Source organism: Chaetodon trifascialis, chromosome 16 (genome assembly GCF_039877785.1).
Source record: "Chaetodon trifascialis isolate fChaTrf1 chromosome 16, fChaTrf1.hap1, whole genome shotgun sequence".
In the NCBI taxonomy this organism is placed as follows: Eukaryota; Metazoa; Chordata; class Actinopteri; order Chaetodontiformes; family Chaetodontidae; genus Chaetodon; species Chaetodon trifascialis.
In genome coordinates, this window is record NC_092071.1 from 16,282,746 (window position 1) to 16,304,372 (window position 21,627).

General features: G+C 42.5%; 1 protein-coding gene across 1 annotated transcript; it reads right to left on the reverse strand.

Moving 5' to 3' along the window:
- Window positions 1-99: 99 nt before the first annotated feature.
- LOC139344542 (transcriptional regulator ATRX-like) lies at window positions 100-19,866 on the reverse strand. Its single transcript, XM_070982814.1, has 35 exons — window positions 19,673-19,866; window positions 17,228-17,334; window positions 17,087-17,142; window positions 16,114-16,142; window positions 15,756-15,877; window positions 15,539-15,655; window positions 14,458-14,567; window positions 14,059-14,126; window positions 12,171-13,957; window positions 11,791-11,851; window positions 7,189-7,343; window positions 6,815-6,994; window positions 6,627-6,735; window positions 5,899-5,995; window positions 5,560-5,745; window positions 5,333-5,477; window positions 4,994-5,103; window positions 4,664-4,807; window positions 4,383-4,560; window positions 4,154-4,291; window positions 3,825-4,000; window positions 3,612-3,729; window positions 3,411-3,541; window positions 3,257-3,330; window positions 3,025-3,128; window positions 2,791-2,947; window positions 2,586-2,677; window positions 2,383-2,488; window positions 2,102-2,279; window positions 1,829-2,020; window positions 1,570-1,713; window positions 1,379-1,450; window positions 1,189-1,284; window positions 732-860; window positions 100-648 (listed from the first exon to the last, which is right to left on the reverse strand). Exons 1-35 carry the CDS (start codon window positions 19,690-19,692, stop codon window positions 553-555), a joined length of 5,784 nt encoding a protein of 1,927 aa, XP_070838915.1. The 5' UTR covers window positions 19,693-19,866; the 3' UTR covers window positions 100-552.
- Between the last annotated feature and the right edge of the window lie 1,761 nt (window positions 19,867-21,627).

A 21,627-nucleotide genomic window follows, 5' to 3' on the forward strand; every position in this document is an offset into this window, starting at 1 on the left:
TCGATCTCTTCCACCAGATTACACATATCTGCTCTGCAGTGAGGAACTGGTCTAAACATTTCTCTCACGGCCTCAATCTTGTTGATGGTTCACAAACACAAGCCAATTCTGTTATTTAGTTAATTTATTACAGCATTATAACAACTGGTCACAGACATATAAAATCATAAACAAATTAAATAGAAAAACACATGAAGGATAAGTAGTAAGGCAAGCAAGGTAAACATCCATTGTGGAAACCATTAAAATGACGTCTGGACCCACAAACTGCTGCATGTGACACGTCTGAAGCGGCTGAACATCCCAGTTTTTGCCATTGATTTGTAAAGGATATTTGTACAAAGGCGCTACATATCCTGTTAAAGTGCTGCAAGTATTACAAAACAAAACCAGAATAAACTGCTGCTGTTATCTTGATGCTACAGGAGCTTAGTGCACTCTTCTTTTTCTTCACTGCTAAAACATACATTTATGGTTAGATGAAACAAGGTCCCTGTCGTGTGATGAAACCAAACATCGCTCTCTTCTCCCGCTGAAACGTCGCTCTCCCGTTCAAGTCTGCGCAGGCTGGTGGTTCGCAGTGGTCGCGATCGTCTGCATCACCTGATTTCTTCGACTGTTCAGTATGGCCTGAATGCTGAGTGTGAGCTATGGAGAAATGGGAGAGTGAGCGTTTGTACACGCATGCGCAGACACACACAAACGCACGCACACGTGTAAAAATGACTCACTGATTGCTGCTGTGTGAGAACCTCTCGATAAAAGGCCTGTCTGCGTTCCTGCTCCTTCTCGTCACACGTTTTCCAAATCTGAGCTTTGGTCATGACCTCGGCCTCGGGCAGCTGAGGGTACTGCTGCCGCTGTAACATGAATAAATAAATGATTACACACATGACGTGCTCTCAACAGCTCATCTTAACTGTATCGTATGGCTGCCGTTTTGAGCCATTTGCTTCTGCACTTCATCAACTCTCATGTGCTCATACAATTAACTGATACATTATTTCATGCTGTGCTTAATGTGTCAGTCAACAGATGGCCTCAGCTTTGCATCAGTGTACCTGTGTTTGTCAGTTATCTCATTTTTCCTGAGATTTTTCCATGCACACACGTATATAAATACATTCTATTTTTATACAGAATTATACATATTCAATTTAATCACCATGAGACCTTCAGGTCACTCACCAGTAGTGCCATGTAGTCCTCGATGGTGTGAGACCTAATCCTCTGCAGCGACAGGAAGGCCACCGACACGTTTACTCTGGTCTTGTTCAGCATTTCCTGCACGGACATGTTTTATGTCATATGTCGTACGAGACACAAACATCACCAGCAGCAGCTTTAAGGAAAGCATTTAGGAAATATGTGTTCATACCAAGAGCTGTTCGTTGGTCTTCGTAACCAAAGTGTCCTGGCTGGAGCTGACTGGCAGGCTGGCTGTGTTCGACTGAGGGAACAACACAATACACAAACAGTAAACACCATGTATTAAGTCCAGGACATGCAGTTTGAGCAGACGGAGCCCCGCTCTTTATCATTTCTGCTTTGTGGTGTACAGCTCTTTACCTCGGCCTCATACTCGTCCCAGGCGGCTTTGCGTTCTGCCTCACTGAGCTCCTCCTCTTGTTTATGGTCCAGCAGAGATTCGTGCTCATGGAGAGAAACAATCTGGTCTTTGCAGGTTTGCAATAGCTGTAATAGGACTTGATCCTGAGGAACAGACACGGAAAGTCACTCAATACTGCAAATGTTCCATGTAAGCTTGCGTGTCAGACGTTTTCGTGGTGTCAAAGCAGAAACCTGAGAGTAAAGACAGCGACGTCACCTTTGGCGGAACAGAGGCGGGTCTCCTGCTTTTCTTTGAGTTTGGGTCGTCCAGCAGGTCCGGCTCAAATGTGTAAAGTTCAGTCAGTTCAGACAGGGTGAAGTGCCTCTCAATCTGCTGCTGATCCACCACTCGATAGGACAGAGACTGCTTGGTCACCTGACGATCGTAGATCTTCTCCTCCATGGTGCCCTGTGTGTGGAAATGACCGCCACAATGAACTGGACTGAAAGGGTTCAATTTCAGGAAAAAAAGCTAAACTGATGAGTTTACCTGAGCCAAGAAGCGGTACACAAACACTTGTTTGAGCTGACCGAAGCGGTACACTCTGTATATGCTCTGCACGTCATATGAGGGGTTCCACGAGGCATCAAATATGATGACCCTGTTGGCAGCAACGAGGTTGATGCCAAGTGAGCCGGCTCTCGTTGAGATGAGAAACAATCGGCCGCTGAAATAAGGATAAATAATTACAGTCAGATAATTCTGTCAACATTCGGGCAAAATCGTTTTCCAGGATAATCTACATATAAAGATAATCGGATCATCTGTACCGGGCATTGGCTGTGCTGTTGAACTGATCTGCCCACTTCTTCCTTAACGGAGCAGTGGTGGAACCGTCGAGACGATAGTAATCGATGTTTTTAATCCAGCTGCCCACTGTGGGAACAATGAAGCATCAGCATCAAATCTACAGCACCATCAAGGAAAACAGTTCCCAGATGCATTCACATCAGCTTCGCCATGAACAGAATACCTTTGAACGATGAAGCGTCTCTGGCACGGTGAGCAGCCTCAAGGAAATCTTCAATTAGGTTTAATGAGATCAAAGACTGACTGAACACAAGCCTAAAAATTAAAAAAAAAAAAAAAAAAAGACATGTGATGACCAGTCAGCTCTTCATAGACCACTTGCAGCGTTCCTGTGTTGAAATGTGCCTCAGGTCAAATGAGATACATACACTTTATCCTCCAGGTCTTCTGCCATTCTGAGGATCTCAAACAGCAGCACCATCTTCCCCGAGTGCTCCCGGATCTTGGCGTCCCTTTCAGACAGCAGGTTCTTGAACCAGTCCTCATCTAGACTCTGAGACCTCGAGCTGGTGGCTGCTGTTTCTCCTAAACAGAACGAGCTGCATTAGCGTGCAAGTTACAGTACAGGATGTGAGGAGCGGTGACACACGGAGCTTTAATACCTTCCACTGCCGCTGGCGCGGTAGGTGCGCCTTTTGACACATCAACAGCCGCTGCACTGCCGCCATCTGCATTCTCATCTTTCCCTTCATTCTCTCTCAGTGCACTATCAAACAAGTGTAGAAAGAAATATGTATAAATGGCTTCAGAGAGTACTCCTCTTTAATTCTCTCACATTTTGTTGTTATTTGTTCCAAATACGTGCAGACAGTGATTTGCTGAGGCAGGCCTTACCTCTCAGCCACAGCGGGCTCTTCATTTCTCAGCAGAGCTGCACTCTCAACCTGATTCTTCTTTTCAAAATGTTCCTATAGGTCAGTTGAAAACACGTCACATGATGTCAGTCTAATTAAGAAATCAACACACACTCGCTGGGATTGTTTTGTACCTTCTTCTTTCCGCTGTTGTAGCTGAGCTGAAGGCACCAGGGGTGGGTCCAGATTCGGCCGAGCACCTGAAAGTCCTTGAACAGGTTCGCTGCCGTCCTCCCCTTTGCTCTGTTAGTCTGAGAGCCCGCCCCTGGAAAAACAAACAAAACTGTCATGAAAACAGTCTCGGTTTCATTTCTAACTGCTGCGTATATTCTTACCAGTGATGTGATCAAGGTAGCTGCAGTACAGCTGGTACTGAAGTGAGGAGAGCCTCACTGCGAGCACGTACTCGCGCTTGGGAGGCAGAAACTGAGTCAACTCTGTGTAATCTCTTCTCTAAAAAAAAAAAAAAAAACGACAAAACAGTTTTGTGAGAGCTTGAATATAAAACCGAACTTGATCCTGCAACGAGCAGCATTTTTTCTTCTCACCTGCACACATCCAGCCAGCATAGCATGAAGCACATGTGCTCGCTTCTTCATGATGCGGACGTCTTTTGGCGTGGAGTCGGCACACTGGCCGTTCTGTATGGGGTTGATAAAGCGGTTCCTGAATTCACCCAGTGAGCCCAGAAGATTCTTCTTGATGAAGTTGACCATGCAGTGATCTGGGGGAACAAAATGTGCTGCGTCAATATGTAGAGCTGAATTTTGAAATGAAATACCCGTGGGGAAAAAAAATCAATCCTTGGATCATATTCTGCATCACTTCAAGCAAACTGTGACCTCATGTTCGATATGACGCCGTGGCGCAGACTTACACTCGACCAGGTTGTTCTGCAGCGGTGTGCCAGTCAGCACGACTCTTCTTCGCGTCTTGATGGCACTCATAGCTTTGGAGATATTGGACGCCTCATTGCGCAGGATGTGGCCCTCGTCACAAACCACAAAGTCCGGACCTGAACCAAGAAAAGCGCAGGAGGGTCAGGAACAGCTCCTGATCAGTGACACGCAAAGCATTTTAATAACATCATTACAAAGTTGCTGTACCTGGATCCACCAGTATGCTCTTCAACTTTGTCTTCCACTCCTCCTCCTTGATTTTCTTGGCGAGTGACAGGATGCGGTACATCTCGTACCCCATTATCAGAACACCTCCGTCTCTCTGCCACCCCTGCAGAGCTCTGAGTCGATCTGGAAGATGCTTTATTGTAGCCAGTTCTGTAACCTATACACAGTAGTTTTGTGTTTGAACAATAATCACAAGTGTTTGTTCACGTTAAGCAAAGAGTGAGACATAACGCTTGTTCTCAAACACAGAATTTGCCTACCTTTACTTTGTCCTGTCCCATGCTGCCTTGCCATTTCTTGAACTCGCTGACCCAGTTGAGAATAGTATTCAGTGGACACACGACCAGTGCCGTTCTGAATTTCAGGTTCTCTGACAGCAGCACCGTGTGGAGGAACGTTACCACCTATGAAATAACACAGCCATGAATGTGAAAGCACGGAAAAACCACCACACATAAATCATGTTAATGTCAGGGTGCACTTTGTGCAACTCGCAATATGTAAAGTGGCCTGAAAAAGCTTGGTGTATTTCTTTGTTTAGGATCAATCGAATCAAAGAATGTCAAGGGTGGATATGCGTATGTCTTCACCTGCAGAGTCTTTCCCAGGCCCATGCAATGTGCCAGTATACAGCCTGACCCAGGAGAAGAGTTGGCCTTCTTCACAGACTCACAACAACTGTCCCAAATGAACTGGACACCTGTTGGACAAGAAAGAGGTCAAGCTAGAGGTTTTGCCTGAACAAAAAATGGAGCTCAACTGCGAAAATGTGCAGTGAAGATTTAGAGAACTCTACATCAGTAAAATCTGAATGTATCACTGATGTAAACTAGAACTGTGTTAACTGATGCTGTCAGGGCTGTCTGTATCGGGCATAACAATAAAGCAATGTCCTCCTCAGCGTGAGTGAAAAAAGAGCACAAGCTCACCGTCCACCTGGTGAGGCTTCAGTCTCGTCACCAGGTTCCTGTGCACCTGAACCAGAGGCTTCTTGGTCTCCTCTTCCTGATCCAGGACCAGCTTGGTGGTAATGGGACACGTGACTTGAGAATTCTCATCCTCTATAACAATTATCTGGAAAACGATGCCGGACAGTCAAACAGCAGATCTTTAAAAAGTGCTTCTGTCAGCAGCAAACCTTTCACATGTGCAGTACCTCTCTCCTGTCCTCCATCTGTTGTTCCCGATCAGCCAGTCGTTTGCATCTCTCCTCCTCCTCTCTGAGGGCTTCCTGGGTCTCTGCACGGAGATTCACGTCTTCGATGATCTTACGGATCTTTTTGCGCCCTTTGGGGGTGCCTTTACTGTCGCTCATCTCCTCATCTGCACCCTCGTTACCACTCTGCTCGAACACAGAAAGAGCAACGTGACCATTAGAACCTTTTCCTCGCCTGGGGGGTAAAATTAGTTGGTAAGTCTGAAAATAAGTATAAGGTGTCAGAGACGAGCTAATCAAGATAATAATACACAATTTAGTCATGAGATCAGCTGCTACCTTTTCACTGCAGGAGTCAGACAACCAAATGCAGGGCACCTGCTTCTTCTGTTCAGAACTACGGGGTGTCTCATTCATTTCAGTGGACGATCTGGAGCTAAAAAGAGGAGACAAGTTAATATTCAGTGTGAAAAAATGTGATCCAACAAACGTCTGTTTAATACATTCAGTCTCGACCTGCTTCGTGTGTGCTGCCTGTTTCATCCTTTGACTGACTGGTAATGCTCTAGGCCTCTATTACAGGAACACTCACTGAACTTGCTCAGCCAGTGCGCAGCAGCAGGGGTGGACACAATAGCATGAACACCTGCACAGCTGATGACAATCTAGCAAACGGTGGATAGATATTGCCGTATAACCCCACTCTACTTGTGCTACCGTTACACAACGTTTTAGGATTTTTACAGTGTTCACAGCAGACATTTTCATTTGTAATAGCAGGAAAAACACATCATTTAGCTCGGTCCAGGGCTCGACTTCATGAAATGAGTTCCAACTGTACTTTTCCTGTATGACAAGTAAATATTTGCTGCCTGGAAAGAGTTGTGTTATCCCTTGATGCTTTTAGTATTTCAGTATATTTCTGAGTGCATCCAGTAAAGTCAAGGTATGTTAAGAACAACTGAATTCATTGTGGACCACGAATTGAAGTTAACAATCAAACACAGTGACGTTTCTTTCTACTTTTTTGTTTTTTATATCATCAATGGCAGCTGAAGTGAATGCACCTTTTGGGTCTGTCTTCATCGTCCTCGTCTTCTGACTGACTCAGCTCCTCGCTCATCCCAAGATCTTCTGGCTCTGACTTGTTACTGTCACCATCGCTTTCACCATCAGCTTGAAAGGAGTCAAAATCAGACATCAGAGAAAAGCAGGTGCTGCCTGCTCAGACTGATCATGTCACAGGTGTCCTTACAGCTCAGGTGTTGACGGCCGGCCCTTTGCTTGCTCTCCTGTTTTCCTGCTGCTTCACTCTCTGCCGCGGCCTTGTCACTCGACGTCCCCTCATCTAAGGATAGTTTGTGACGGAGAAGATGGTGCCTGGTGCTGGCCCCACCAGACAAGGTGTCAGATGGTTCTGAAGGCAAGTCTTCCTCTGTAGCAGAGACATAATTTATCATTATTCCTCGATTTATAACCCACAAAAGGCACTGATAGATAGGAAGCTTTCCAATCACAAATCTGGTGGTAAAGTATGAATGTTTTATGGAGCTAAAACTAAAACTGGAAAACACTTGTGCTTATAAAAAGATGCACAAGAGGAAAGCTACTTAAAAAAAAAAAGCTTACCATTTTCTTCTGTTCCAATATCCTCACAGCTTTGTTTGACCTCCTTGTCGCCGTCTGACTCAGAGTCATCCTCCTGCGTCTCCTCATCCGAAGAGATATCATCGGCCGATGAGAAGTTGGCTTTGATTTGGGCCAAAAGCATTTTCTTAGCGATTCTTTCAAAAGTAGAAAAGAGGGAAAAGGTACCTGAAGTTCAGTTCATGATCAGTAACATTGTCTGCAGCTGGATATTGTTATAGTTTAGGGCAAAATGACAGCGTAACAGCAGTTGGACTTGAATATTTAAGAAAAATTGTTCCTGAAGTGCTGTTTAGGTGCCAACAGTCCAAATGCTGTTGGCCTTAAAAATCAGATGGGACATCTTTAGTGACTCACTTGTGATTAATCCACATTATGTGCCAATATAAAGCTCTGCTCGTGAAGTCACAGACCGATTAAAGTGAACTACCACTACGCTGGAAGAAACACTGTTGAAATAACTGCCAAAAAATACGAAGATAAAAATGAGACCGACACGTTTTAAGAGTAAGAATTTATTACAACAAACAAAAATTCTTCACAGAAAAAAACAGAGAGACATGTTCTCAGTTTATTCTCCTTTGGGGAGCGGCAGGCACACTTTCATCTTCTCTCCTACAATGTGTTGTGCTTGCTTGAGTCTGTCAGACACTGATCTCTCCTTCATCCAGTCATGACTGCTCAAGTTTCAGGCATTTTGAACACGGCCTGCGAGCTGACTGGATGGCAACATACTCCTCTGGTACTACCAGCCAATTAAAATTGTGTGAAAATGAGGAGAAAACCATGTGGAACACAAAAACAGCAAATTACCAACAACATCTGGACATAAATATTTACTCAGGATGAAATTAATCTCATCCGTTTTTAACCCCCTGTATACTCCATTGGAGCATAAAGATTCAAACACAAGGAAATTATGAACATAATCTGTTGCGGTTCATGACAAACAAGATGTTTTAGAAAGGTAAAAAAAAAAAAAAAAAAAAAGTATGGTTTTTAATACCATATCCTGTTTTCAACACTCAGACAATAGTCTGCAAAATGACTTTCCCTTCAACTCCTTCAGTGTTCAACTTGCATTTCACAACCCGGGGCTGTAATCACTCATGAGAGCTTACTCCGTCAACTGTCTGTCCATCATAAACCCTTTCTCAACAAGCAACCTGCACTGGACCCATGTTCGATCCTGATCTCACAGTGGGTTGTCAGTGCAGGTCACTGGACATTGGAAAAATGCCATTTTCACTGACATTTAATCAAGCGTCCAATGAGAGTTTATTGTAATTTCATAGTACAGCAATGCCAGACAACAGCAGCAGTAACAGACCGGAGCGTCGGATCGTATTTGACATGTTTCAACTGGGAAAAAGGACGAAACACCAAAAAAGAATAATACTGGAAAAAAATGAACATGCCGCCGCACATGAATCTGGCATTATTGTCGCATGCTGTGTGGACCTCAAAGGAATATAACAGCACTTTTCATGTTTTATCCCACTAACTACAAACAATGTAAACTTTACATTTTTGCTGACCATTTTTCTGAAGATAGGGTTGTGCTATGACTTCACCTAAAAACAGACTTTAGGGGTAAAAAAAACAAAAACAAAAAAAAAACAACTTGGTGCCAAAAGCAGGCTACAATATCCCAGATTTAAGTGATTGTTGCCTAACAGCACTGCATTCACTGCTGTGCTGTCAGAAAATCCGACCTGGAAAAAAACATGAGAAACAAACATGGATGTCATTAAAAAGGCACAGTGTGAATTTTGGTCGCTTCTTGCATTACGACGGTTGTTGTTTCACAGCCCACTCTCAATCCTCAGATATACAACCTTCTCGTTAACGTTTTACAGCACTGACCTGGAAGGCTTTTTAACACAAATTGTTTTATCTGTACTACTTCAGGAAAAAAAAAAAAAAAAAAAAAAGAAAAAAAAAAACACAGCTGGTTGACGTGTCAAGCAGGGTTTAAGGCTCTGCGAGTCTAAATATGGTTAAAATAAAGCGTTAAAAGCTATAGTATGCTTTAGAAAATGGTCAGCACCAATGTATACTCTGTGTATAGAAAGTGGGGTAAAACATACAGTACAAAAACACAGGTATGTTTCCGATGAACACTGCTGACAGCGTGGTGTGTAAATCAGTTTGATTAACCAGGTTGTTCTACTGTCACTCCTCACTGCTTTGAGCAGGGTGGCACTATACTGTAAGAACTGGATACAGTGTTCCACCATGGGGCTCATTCTTCTCGGGCACATGACGCACATATACAACTGAGGCTTTTCCTGGCTGAGCTGGCCAAACAGTTCACACACATGAATGGCAGGAAAACAATATGTTAATGCGGCTTTTCATGACTTTTCTGCATGAATGACCAAACTTCAACTACACAAAGAGTCATTTCTGGAGGCATGTGACAGTAGACCATGACATGACAAACAACACTAGCAGGAAGGAGTCTTCATGAACGTCATGACTGTGCTCATGAAGAGTTATTTGGTCAGTTACGTTATTTCCAGTGGGGTTAACTGACCGAATGACGCTTAACGAAAACAGTCATAAGCATTCACAAAGATTCCCTCATGTCCCAATAGTGTCAGTCTTATGCAAACCACTTCAAACTCAGTGCTAACCTAAACCTTTTTTTATAGGGATACAAACCCTGAAAAAAGACATCTCAGCCCTCTAATCACGACTGTAGCACACTGAATACATGCAAAAGTGCACATTCATACAAAGTGCAGTAGTAGCACTTTGACCAGGTACATGTGTAGGAATAGTATAGAATAGTAGCAGCAATGATAACTAATTAAGCTTTGATTGACAGGATGGCTGAACGACAGCTCTGCTCATTAAAGCCCAAATACTTACAACATAGCTAATGTCATTGTGTCATTGAGATCATTTGGGGAAACGCCACCTGAATGTCATGTTTCTAACTTGAGGCTCTTGGGACAGTCAATGAGGCCAGTACTATCCTGAATGCGACACATACTCTGACATAATTCACTACGAATGAGCACTCAAGGCATCCAGTGAACGCCAGTCTGCGGTACAGCCTGCTCTGAACTACATTCGGTGCGACTGTGGGAGTGTCAGTGGCCCAGTGGGACGGCTGTTTGTGGTAAAGGCAGTATTTCCGGACCCCAGATCTAGCAGCTTGCATATGAACTCGTTTCAAAAGAAGACACACTACATAGCAGATTCTAGAGCATTATGTCCCAATACAATGTATTTATTATTCATCGTGGCAGCCAAGTGCAGGTACCAGAGCCTCGATGATGACACCACTGCAAAGCACCATCACTCTCGAATAAGGAATGTCAACTGGCATGCACCCCAAACTGCATCTCCTGCAATCTGCTGTTTAGGTAAGTGCCAACCATAATTTGCATATTATAAAAATCCACACCAATAAAACAGATGTAACAATTGTTAATGGTGCTTTGGGGTGAGGGCTATGGGGGGCTTTGGGCATTTATGACCAGAAAATGTTTGAAAATATTCCAATTTCCTGTCAGCTGGACAGCGAGTAGCCCTATAGCATATCCTGAGATACAGATGATCACGACACCATCATTATAGTTGATAAGTAATAAATCACACTCTGAACTGGTATCAAATATAAGCCCATTCACCAAAACACAGCCCTAAATGAAGCTCAAATAACCTGTGGCAGAAGAATTACTAAACATATTGAGGGCTCAGAAAGGAAATGTAACTTTTGTGCCTAAAAGAACTCAAAAGCTGAATAACATAAAGCATTTACAGAGCCAGGTACACATATTTTACAGATATTTTAACAAACAGTCCTTGTCCCATTTTATCTTGATTAGGCCAAGTAAATCATTTAGAGATTGGGGGGAAAAAAATCTTCACAATTTTATTTCCCAAATTGTGTGCAGATAATCTGGCAAGCATGTTCCAAACATTATACTTCACCAGTAAACAACAAGATTTCATTTGCTTAATAAAGCGACTCAGTGGAGGACCACAGTTCTTTGGGCAAGAGTACACTGACGTTCAAAACTTCCTAAATAAATTGTAATACTGTCACTGAAAACAAACCTGTCATACATGAACAGGTTGAGCTGTAAGGCGAAATATGCTTCATTCATTGTCCAAATGTATGCTCACACCTCTACATGTGGGTCAACTGCAGGGATTTCCCTTTTTTTATTAGCTTAGCCAGGGAGAGAATACAAATATGGTTTAAGAAATAATGATAATAAAATCTTCATTAAAACGTATCTCTTGCATTTACATATATACTGAACTGAACACTAAATAAAACAGTAACAAGCAGAAAGTGTTGCTCATCATTCACAAGCCTGTTCTAAGCCAGGTTCAGTCTCACCGCATCATAAAGTGGACTTCACAGTGTACCTCTAGAATGTGTATTTGATTGCAGGGGCTCTACTGCAGCTACGTTTTGGTCTTGTTTGAATTGATTGCAACTGAGTGTGAATGACACGCGTGTTGCTAGATTTGGCACAGAAGTTGGGGTTCGAAGTTGCAGCCTTTCTTCCACACCTATGGTGTTTTACAAACTCTATATCCGGGCTTTTGGAACCATACCTATTTTCTGGATCGTCATCTTCTTCTGCTGCCCACGAGGGCCCAGATTGCTCCTCATCTCCTACAAAAGCAAAAAATTTGAGACAAAAATTGTTACATCAAGAAAGTGATGTTGATTCAGTGAACTGTAAATTGCAATAAACTGACATGCCAAGAGATGCCTCCATGCAACTCATTAAACCCTCTAGCAGTTGCATTGAGTCATTAAAAAGAGGATGACATCACAGTTAGTAAACCCAGTGGTGAGTAGGAGCTAGCATTAGCTACGTTAAGCTACGTTAAGCCTTCCACCAGTAATTTGGCAAACTAGTGATCTGCTTATCATGACCACTGACAAGATATCCTGTAGATCTTGATATACGCTAATAAATGAGACTTACCTGATGATTGGTGGAATGTTGCTGCCCCCAGTAAGGCCACATCCTCAGTGATTGGCTTCATCTTCTGATCACTTCCATCACTCCCGGAGTCATCGTCGTGTACATCTTCACTTGATGAGGATGTCGACTCCGTTGCTTGCTGATGAGATTTAGCCTTGGACTTCCCGGCCTGCATTCTGACCTTCCTATCCACACCTTTGTCCTCCCTTGTGACAAGGTGAGGCTTCCCTATTGACCTCAGCGTACTCAAGTGTCGTATTTTCTTCTGCAAGTCCTGATCATCACTAGATGAATCCGTCCCACTGTCCCTCCGAGACTTTACTCTCCTGTCACGTGAGCCGGACTCGGGGGAACGGTCCAGCATCTTGCGTTTGCGGCGCATCTTCTCCGATGAGATCGGGGTGTTCTTAGTAAGCCAAAAGAGGCATTTCTTGGCCACCTTATTTGATGCTTTTCCACCATCCTCATCACTCTGGGGCTCGTCAGAGCTTTGTGATATAGCTGCTCGCTCAAGCAGAGCTGCAGGGACTTCATCTGAGTCAGAGTCGTCTCTTGCTCTGCTCAAACTTTGCTCTTCTGTGTTTTTGGCTGGTACCGTGCTGGAGGTTTCCTCAGGATCAGTGTCACTGTCACTGTCCGCTGCTGAAAGAGACGTTTTGGCTTTGACATCACTTGGCCTACGCAAAGGTGTTGTCTTTACACGAGGGGACCGTCGATTGCCTTGCTCCTCTTCTTGGTGTACGGACACACTAGAGTTGTCATTGCTCATCTTGCCGTCAGCTTTAGCACTTGCAACACCTGTCTGTTCATCTTCTGATGCATCCTTCCTCTCTGACTTCTTGTCCTTCATGTGGGCGTCCACTTCCATCTTCGGGATATCAGAGGACGGCTCCTGCCCCATAAGTACAGGTGTAAGTTTTACAACTAGTTTTTTTGTCATATTGAACCCACTTTCAAAAGGCTTCAGGCCAATTTTTTGGGCCCTTTGTCTGACTTCATGTGAATGTGAATCCATGTCTTCCCTAGGGCAGTCAAGTGTATTTCTCCCGTCTGTGAAGCCCTTGGAGTCAGAATCATCATCTACCAAATGTTCAGCTGCCAATTTCTGCAAGTCACTCAAACATCTTTCATCGGCAATATCCAGCTCCGCGTCTGCTTCTGTTACAGGCTGCGTATCAAAGTCATCACTAAGGACCTTTTCCCAACAGCTCAAGACATCCAAGTCACTGAATTCTTCCTTAAGGCTATCCTCAAGTGCTGCAAGTGATTTCCGCAAGCCTTTAACTACAGACAGAAAAGAGTTCAGATACAGATTGCGGACAACAGGTGTTTGTTTGTTCGTTGTCACAGAATGAATGAAACTGACAAATGTTCGATTTAAGATGTTGGCAGAGTCCACTAAATGTTTGGCCTTTTTGGTAACATCCTTGGAAACCTGCAGCGTGTTATAGTTGAACACCACGTTACCATCCATGCCGGTGTGATCCCATTTATCCAGAGAAACGTTTTGTGGTAAGTGAGGCAACATGTCGTAAAGTTCAGATTTCTCCGGCTCCACTCGATTCCTCCTGCGCTGCTGATGCCACAGATTCTCCATGTTCTCAAGGACACTGTCACAGGACATCACCAGGTCAAACAGGGGCTCGGGGCTACACACATAGCAGTACCACTTGCTCTCCAAAATGCCAGACAGTTCCTTCCTTCCCAAATTTCGTAGAATACACTTCTTGCAGAAAGCATTACTGCAGAAGTCACAACAGATCAAGTTGCCTCCTTCAGCACACCATCTGCACGAGAAACAAATATGATAAATACAGTTGAGAAAAGATTTGTTCACAGCAAGCTAAGGAAAATTAGTACATTTCAAACATTTTCAAACAAATCTCACCTGCATTGCTCGTCCATTCCATCTCCATCCTTACTGATGTCATCACTCAAGTAATACTTGTAGCAAGTCTGACGAAACAAAAAATTTAATGGAAGAATTACAAACAGCTTGGACAAAAGGTAAATTAGAAACCATGAAGGAATTTTTATAAACTCTACTAATGTACTCTAAATTCCATTCAAAATTTCAACTAGAATTACCGCCTCACGGTGGTGCCATCTTAAAAAACAATTACGTACAGTTTTACATCTTGATAAAAGCATACAGTTAAGTGATGATTTCCAGGGTTTCTGACTTGTGAAGAGATGTACATGTTGATATATCCTTACTTAAAGGTCACATCAAATTTCAAATTCATACCCTTCTGAGTGATTGTTTCTGATAAATAAGATGACTCACCTTGCAAATAAGTACTTTAAGAACTGGATGTCGATAGAGGGAATCTCTCTGGAAGTGGTTAACTTGTCGGCCACATGCGGTGCAACTGACAATTTCCATGTGTTCAACTCCTATGAAAGCACACCACTGTCATTAGCAACAAAAAGGGTTATTAATTATGGTTTGACGGACAGCTTAAAAAGGTGTGGGACTACTCCGTTCTCCATTCTCCAGGTAAGACGTCCATCAGCAAGACCACTGATTAGAATACAAAAACTTGCCGTAAGCACTGCAGGCTGGGAGTGAAGCACTTCAGGCAGCTCTTTTTCAAAGTCACGTATCAGTCATGTCTCTCACAACAAGATAACAACCGAGCTGCAGTGCAAGTGAAGTGAATTTTCAGCTCTCATTGACCACTGGAGTGGGTTTTCAGTCTGTCTTTTGTCCGCAAGCAATCAATGGATGTGTACCTCAAATAAATGCCGTCTTTTTTTTCCGTTACTAAATTGATCTGTGTGACCACTACTATATATATTAGGTTGTACAAACTTAATTACAGGAAAGTTGAGATGCTGTGTAAAGGATAGAGAACAGACTGTGATACTTGCTAATCCTTTCTGACATATATTCAACTGAAAACAATATAAAGACAATATAATTAATGTTTTTCCTCATTAACTTCATTGATTTTTGTAAATATATGTTTTGTTGGATATAAGTTAGATAGAACCAACAAAAGCCAGGGAAAGTTAAGGTAAACAGGTTGATTGGTAACAGGTGATAGTATCATGATTGGGTATGAAAGGGGCATCCTGGAAAGGCTCAGTCGCTCACAAGCGAGGATGGAGTGAGCTTCACCACTTTGTGAACACATGATTGTATAAAGGATGTTGCTGTATGTACTCAGGAACACTTCATAAAACTGTTATCAGTAAACACAGTTTGCAAATTCATGTTTTTATTTCTGCTTTACACAGCATCCTACCTTTTTTGAAATCAGGGATGTATTACTCAAAAAAAAAAAAACAATTTTAAATCACCGCCTGAATAATCTTCAAGTGATATGCAATGCTATGGCAAAAATCCACCAGTAGTGACTGACCTCCACGTCTTCTTGAAAACTCTTTGCGCAGTACGCCTGATTTCCGGTTGCGAAACTCTGGACCCCTGAAGTCATCTCTTCCATTATCAACAGGTTCAGGCCTGACAAGGACAGTGCCTGTATAAACAAAACATATCAATAACTCAATATATGTGCCATCAGTATCAAATATGTTAATTAGAATGTTAAAATATTATAGGAAAGGGTTAAGACCTACCTTTTGGCAATCTAGTGATATCAAGGTGACCATTTGCGTTTACTGGTGCATCTAAGTCCTCACTTGCATTTGAGTCCCCAGATTCATCCAGTCCAGAGTGCTTTATGACAACAGAGGGTTTTCTGTAGTAACAGTAAAAGAGAAAAAATTGAAACCATCATTATCACTTCTGATTACCAAGACTACTGTTTCAAACCTTCACTTGGTTTCAGCACAAATGGTGTGCATCATGATTAAAACATACTACATTCACTTCAGTTCAACATACATTATTTCTAGCAATAAGCTTCATTAAAGACTGTTTCATATCATGGTGCTTTATCTATGCTGGCATAGTACAAGTGAAATGCCAACTTACCTCCTTGAGTATCTGGTATCCAGTCCTGCCTAGAAAGCAAGACAGTTTATTAGTTTATTTGTTACTGGTACTATGAGTCACTTTGGTGTTAAAACCATTGCAGTAATATCCAAAAGGGGACGCTCACTCAGAGGCTAGTACTTAAATAATACAGTTAGGTTTTTAAGCAATGGGCTCCACTTTCAAAAGATCATGTTAGATTACACTCCTACCAACTAAAAACTTAAACATGGGAACATAATCAGAGGTAATGGCAGTGCACTTTTGTCATTTTCGTGGCTAGAGGCACAAATGCCACATGGGAATGAGTTAGGATGCAAATTCATCCAGCGGACATGAGTCTGTTCTGTCACATCATGTCATTCGTCACAGCTTCAGGTCAACTTGTAACTCATGATGTCTCAAGAAAAAAGAAAGACTGCTTTGCACAATGCCATGATATAACCAACCTGTGTGATATGTGCAAGACACATGTGTGGTTATTGTTCAACAGCCTGGTACTGGTTTTACAAGATTTAATCAATATACACCATGGTGGAAGTTATTGCATGCATAATTGCCCTTTGACAATTCATATGACACAGATTACATGGAAAACACAACTGTCTTAAGATGTCCGTAAAGAGCACTAATCAGATGAAATGGAAGGCCCTCATATACACAGTCACTGTGGGGCTGATGCTGGTAAGAATTACATATTGATCTGAGCGCATCCTTCCTGCATCCCCTCTGCATTATTGCCATAACTAATGCAGGCTGCCTTTGATTCAAGGTCAAGACATTTAATAATAAGCACAGAAATAGAAACACCATCAAATGACCATCAGTCTGAACTGTACGGTACAGTGAAATGTCCTTCATTGATTCTGAATGTGACCAAATTTTGTGCTGTATCCAGTCAAAAAGGTTACTGGCGCCTTTCACCAATGTGCAAAACTTGATAATGGATATGACAAAAAACCAAGATTGTTACCTCTGTTGCAGCAGGACCTGTTGAGTTACCCACAGAGCAGCCCCTATTTGTCAGACCTGTGAACAGAAGTCAAATATGTTTCTAAAGCATGTAAACATGACAAGAGCTTTTCTATCACCCGCAATTAATCAAAAGATGTACCATCAGCATCCTCTGAGGGTGGAGTACCATTGCTGTCCTCAACAGTTGAATGAGCCAAGTACTCATGCAGTTTGTTGACCAATACATTGAGCTTGCTGGTATTGGTGCTACAGTCAAGAAAAAAAGAGTGTGGTTATGGTTAACATCACAGTTAGAAATGGCTCGCTGGTTAATCAACTCACTCATTAAAAGCCAGTGTTAGAGTTAGTAATATGAAGTGAATTTTGACTTGAACTGTGCCATACAGCAGTAGACACCCACTTACCTGGAATATGGAAAGAAAATATCATGTTGCACAAAGTATTATGTGTCAGCTTTCCAGAAAGAGTGATGAATAAAACCTGACGAGACTGTTCAATTTCAAAGGCTCCTTAAAAGGAGCCAGGCAATGCAATGTTCAGCCTGATTCACAGGAGGACACAGCCTAAACTCTAAAGCTATCAACAGCTGAAGTTATTGTGCATCGATCAGCTGACTAATGGAGTATTCGGGCCATCCTCATCAGCACAGAAAGCATATCTCCATTTTCTTTCTTATTAGCAGCCTGGACATGTTAATCATAGGCTGTTAGAGAAAAACAGAAGCTTATACGTAACTGTAATATGTGTATGTCTAATATGTGACAGCCTTTATGATGCAAAATATTGGGGATACATGATTTCTATATGCACTGTAAATTACCCCTGTATATACTGTGATTTTATTTATGTACCTTTTGTAATAGTAATAATAAGCTTTATTTATATGGCACCTTTCATACTGGAATTGCAGCTCAAAGTGCATTAAAAGAAAGAAATCACATGCACCAAGTGAGTGCTTTACATAAATATTGTAATCTGTGTAAATGCTCAATATTGAAATAAATTTTCTTGCTACTTTCTGATTGGCAATTTGGTATGCCACATGTACTTGTAATATGCATTTAGTATATATCTATTTGGTCTGAGGCTGTTATGAAGTATACATACAAATCATACACCCAATATGATTTGTATGTATACTGTGATTTTCTTTATGTAACTTTTGTATACATGGAGCCTAGATATTACTCTGTGTATGCTTAATTATGAATTAATTTTTTTTTTTACTACTTCTTAACTGATGACTACTTGTAATGGGTGTGGTAAGTCGTGTGCTTGTAAGATGCATTATGAGTATTTAAGATGGTAACTCTCAGAGCTCTGAGGAAGAGCGGCTTTCGCTCGATAAAGGGATACTGTGTGTGAACAGGGGCTTGTTGGTGTGTGGATCTACTCATTTCAACAATGCAAATATGTTTACCATTAACCCAGTGCAATTGTCACCAACAATCCATCCTGCCTTGAAGTGAAACATCCCAACTCATGCTGTAAATTGGGTATTGTGAATTGCAGTATGTCTTTGACTTCTGATGACAACTTACATGTGATTGGGTTTGTTTTTTTTTTAAATATTTGACTTAGAAACTGATAAAAACCACCAGAATACTCTGTGGATTTGGTGTCTGTAAATCTGCAACTCATCATTGGGGAAAAGGGACCAGCTCAATCTAGTCTTGGGACCTCAAAAGACCTTGAGAAGGTCTAGTCTGAGCTGGAAACAGCCACTGAATAAGTTAATGTTAGTAAAGGATTTTTACATTGCTAATGAAGTTGTTGATGCATGAACTCTTCTATGTCACAAGTGTAGTGATGTAAATTTTCTGCAAAAAGCAGAGAAAATGTAGTTTCGTAGTTTCGAGTGCATCAACTTACAGACTGCCCTCCTAGTTGCCTGAGCAAGGAGAGCAGGAAGTCTAGGGTAAGTTTCATTTCACCCAAGTCCCACAGCTCTGACTGCAGCATGGTGGGATGGTTCGGCCCCTCTTTCACAAATGAAGAAGCTAATATTATTGTATCTGAGTGCAACAAACCCTCTGTCCACGAAGACTGAAATGATCAGTTTTTGTTTAAACTGTCTCGGGGAGGTGTTAATGCATTTTAATGGTCTTTTCGGAGGGTGATTGTGATGCTGTTGAACTGCATTGCCCTCTACTTGTATTTGTGTTTGTGTTTTTAGTGTACCCTGACTCATACAAAGAGTAGAGTGAGTATAAGACTGCATTCATGTTGGCTACCTAGTTGTAATTTAATTGTCTTTACCTATCTATATAACGACCTGGCAAATGTGTAGTTGTGTTATGTTAGGTTACGTTTCTTTAATGTAACAGTAACGTTAGCTACAAAAACCTAGCGAACATTACATCTGAAACGTCAAGAAAACACATTTTCTCGAATTCGTGACCTTACGTGCTGTGTGAGCCCTGTTATGGATACTTACTTAAATTAATAACTAGCTACACTAGAATTGTCGTTATTTAACAGTTATGGTGTCACTGTTGTTAGCTGTTAGCTCAGACAGCTAGCTGGTTGCTAAGCTAACTCGCCATTATACTCTCTGTTGGACAACCGCATTTCGCAGTTTTACCTCAACATCGCTGCAGACATATCGCGAAGCAGGTGAACAACGAAGTCGTTCAAGTCCTTATATTTTCATGATGCCAATATATTCTGTCGTACACACTCAGCTCAATCTGCTCTGAGTATCCCCTCACCAGCCATGGCCAAAGCTGTAAGGAGGGAAGACCTGACAACCAGTGAATGGGCCGTTTCTCTTCTTTCAGTAGGTTTAACGCACGCCGACAATGTTAACTTACCGTGCTTTACCGCCACCTGCTGCACCGGAGTGTGGATCAGGTACCAGCGTTGTCTTTGTTGTTCTCCTTCGTAAGTACGACGCCCTCCATCGGGCTTCGCTCTTGGTTAACCTTCTTGGAGGCTCAGGCTCAGCAACTGTATGTAGCAATTTAATGTAAAAGCTGCTCATCGCCCTTTTTTGGTCAGCCACCTTGAGTACAGACAGCACTCAGCAAAACGTCACAGGATGAGCATGCAGCAGTTTTGTCTCATAGTGGTAGCACCAGTCCAGAACACCCAAGCACTTGGTTGGTCCAAGATGTAGTCCAGGTGACATGGTCAATCCCAGACCTGCCTGCATATTAGTACAGGTGGGAGAGAGCATCTTTTCTCCTCCCATCCTGGAACAGCACTGGTTTGGCAGTTGAGAGGGAGAAGATGAGTGATTTAGGGATCCTGACTGCTGTGGTCTCAACAATCCTAAGCGCACAGGCCCCCTCCTACCTATGTGTTCACGTACATGTTTTCAGGTTGGTGTGAAAACAGAACCTTTAGTTTCTACCTTGGGGGAGTTTGCAGCAGGGACAGCAGCAAGCCACAGCGGTTTTGATCATTTTATGGCTGGGAACCACCCACTCATGAAACTCTTTCTGCCAAGATTGCCACACACACACACACACACACACACACACACACACACACACACACACACACACACACACACACACACACAACTGCAATGAGACCCTGTACCTGGTGTGCACCTTCTGCTGTCATGTGAACTATACAGCTAGCTTGAGGAAGTCAGACCAACTGTTTGAGAGATAACAGGTAGCACCCAGCTGGCAAGGTTTAGGGCAAACTCAGGGTTATTGCCTCATTAGCCACCCTATTCAGTGGCATGTCAATGGAGGACATCTGTCTGGCCACGTCTTGGTCCTCCTCATCCACTCTTGTGCAGTCATATCTCAGGGATATGACCTCTGGTGCTTCAGGTTGATGATCTTTTGGGATGCGGTGACCTATGACTTGACCATTTGAACTCTTTTGCCCAGTCAGCAGTTGGGTCCAGGTAGTTGCAGTTCTCCTGCCCAACTGGGAATACATCACATCCCTATTGGCCTTCACCTCCAGTGGTAACCAATAGTGAAGCCTGTTAGAAGGTGTTGTGCATACAAAATAGAAGTAGTAGTTAATGGATGTAACTGCAGTTCCATGAGTCCATGCCTAGCCCTCTAACCACCAGCCCAGGTGGCCTCTGTTCTATTTCAGTTGCTGAGATCAAAGGGAAATCAGCAGCCGATGCAGTAGGGTTTTGTATTACGTGACTACTACCCACTGATTGGGTGGTCAGTGCAAAGATCTGTGTCAGGTGCTGAGACAGAGTCTTGAAGGAGATTAATCAATAGCGATGCCAAGTTGAGTGCTACCTACATATTCCTAGAACTGGAGTTGGATTCAGTAACTATTACTAGCTGTCTTACATAGGATCCATCGTACTCATGCTTACAGTTTTGACTAGTGGTAATTCCCTTGCACTAAGATGTATCCTAAAAACTGTCAGTGTTTCTCTACCCTCTGTCAAAAACATCAGCACCTGGTACATTTTGTTAGTTAAGGTCATGCTTGATAGGCTATTATTTAGTGTAAATACTTCCATATGCCTCATCCTCAATTTAGTTTTTTACCACTTCACTATATGTCTCATATTTCAAGCAACATATTTCACTAACTGCTCTTTCATTA

Coding starts and splice junctions, on each gene's coding strand:
- LOC139344542 (XM_070982814.1), bottom strand. CDS start 19,692: ATGTCTGCAGCGATGTTGAG. Junction 17,335..19,672: donor ATGTCTGCAGCGATGTTGAG/GTAAAACTGCGA, acceptor TCTTGACTGTAG/CACCAATACCAGCAAGCTCA. Junction 13,958..14,058: donor GGAATGGACGAGCAATGCAG/GTGAGATTTGTT, acceptor TTTCTCGTGCAG/ATGGTGTGCTGAAGGAGGCA.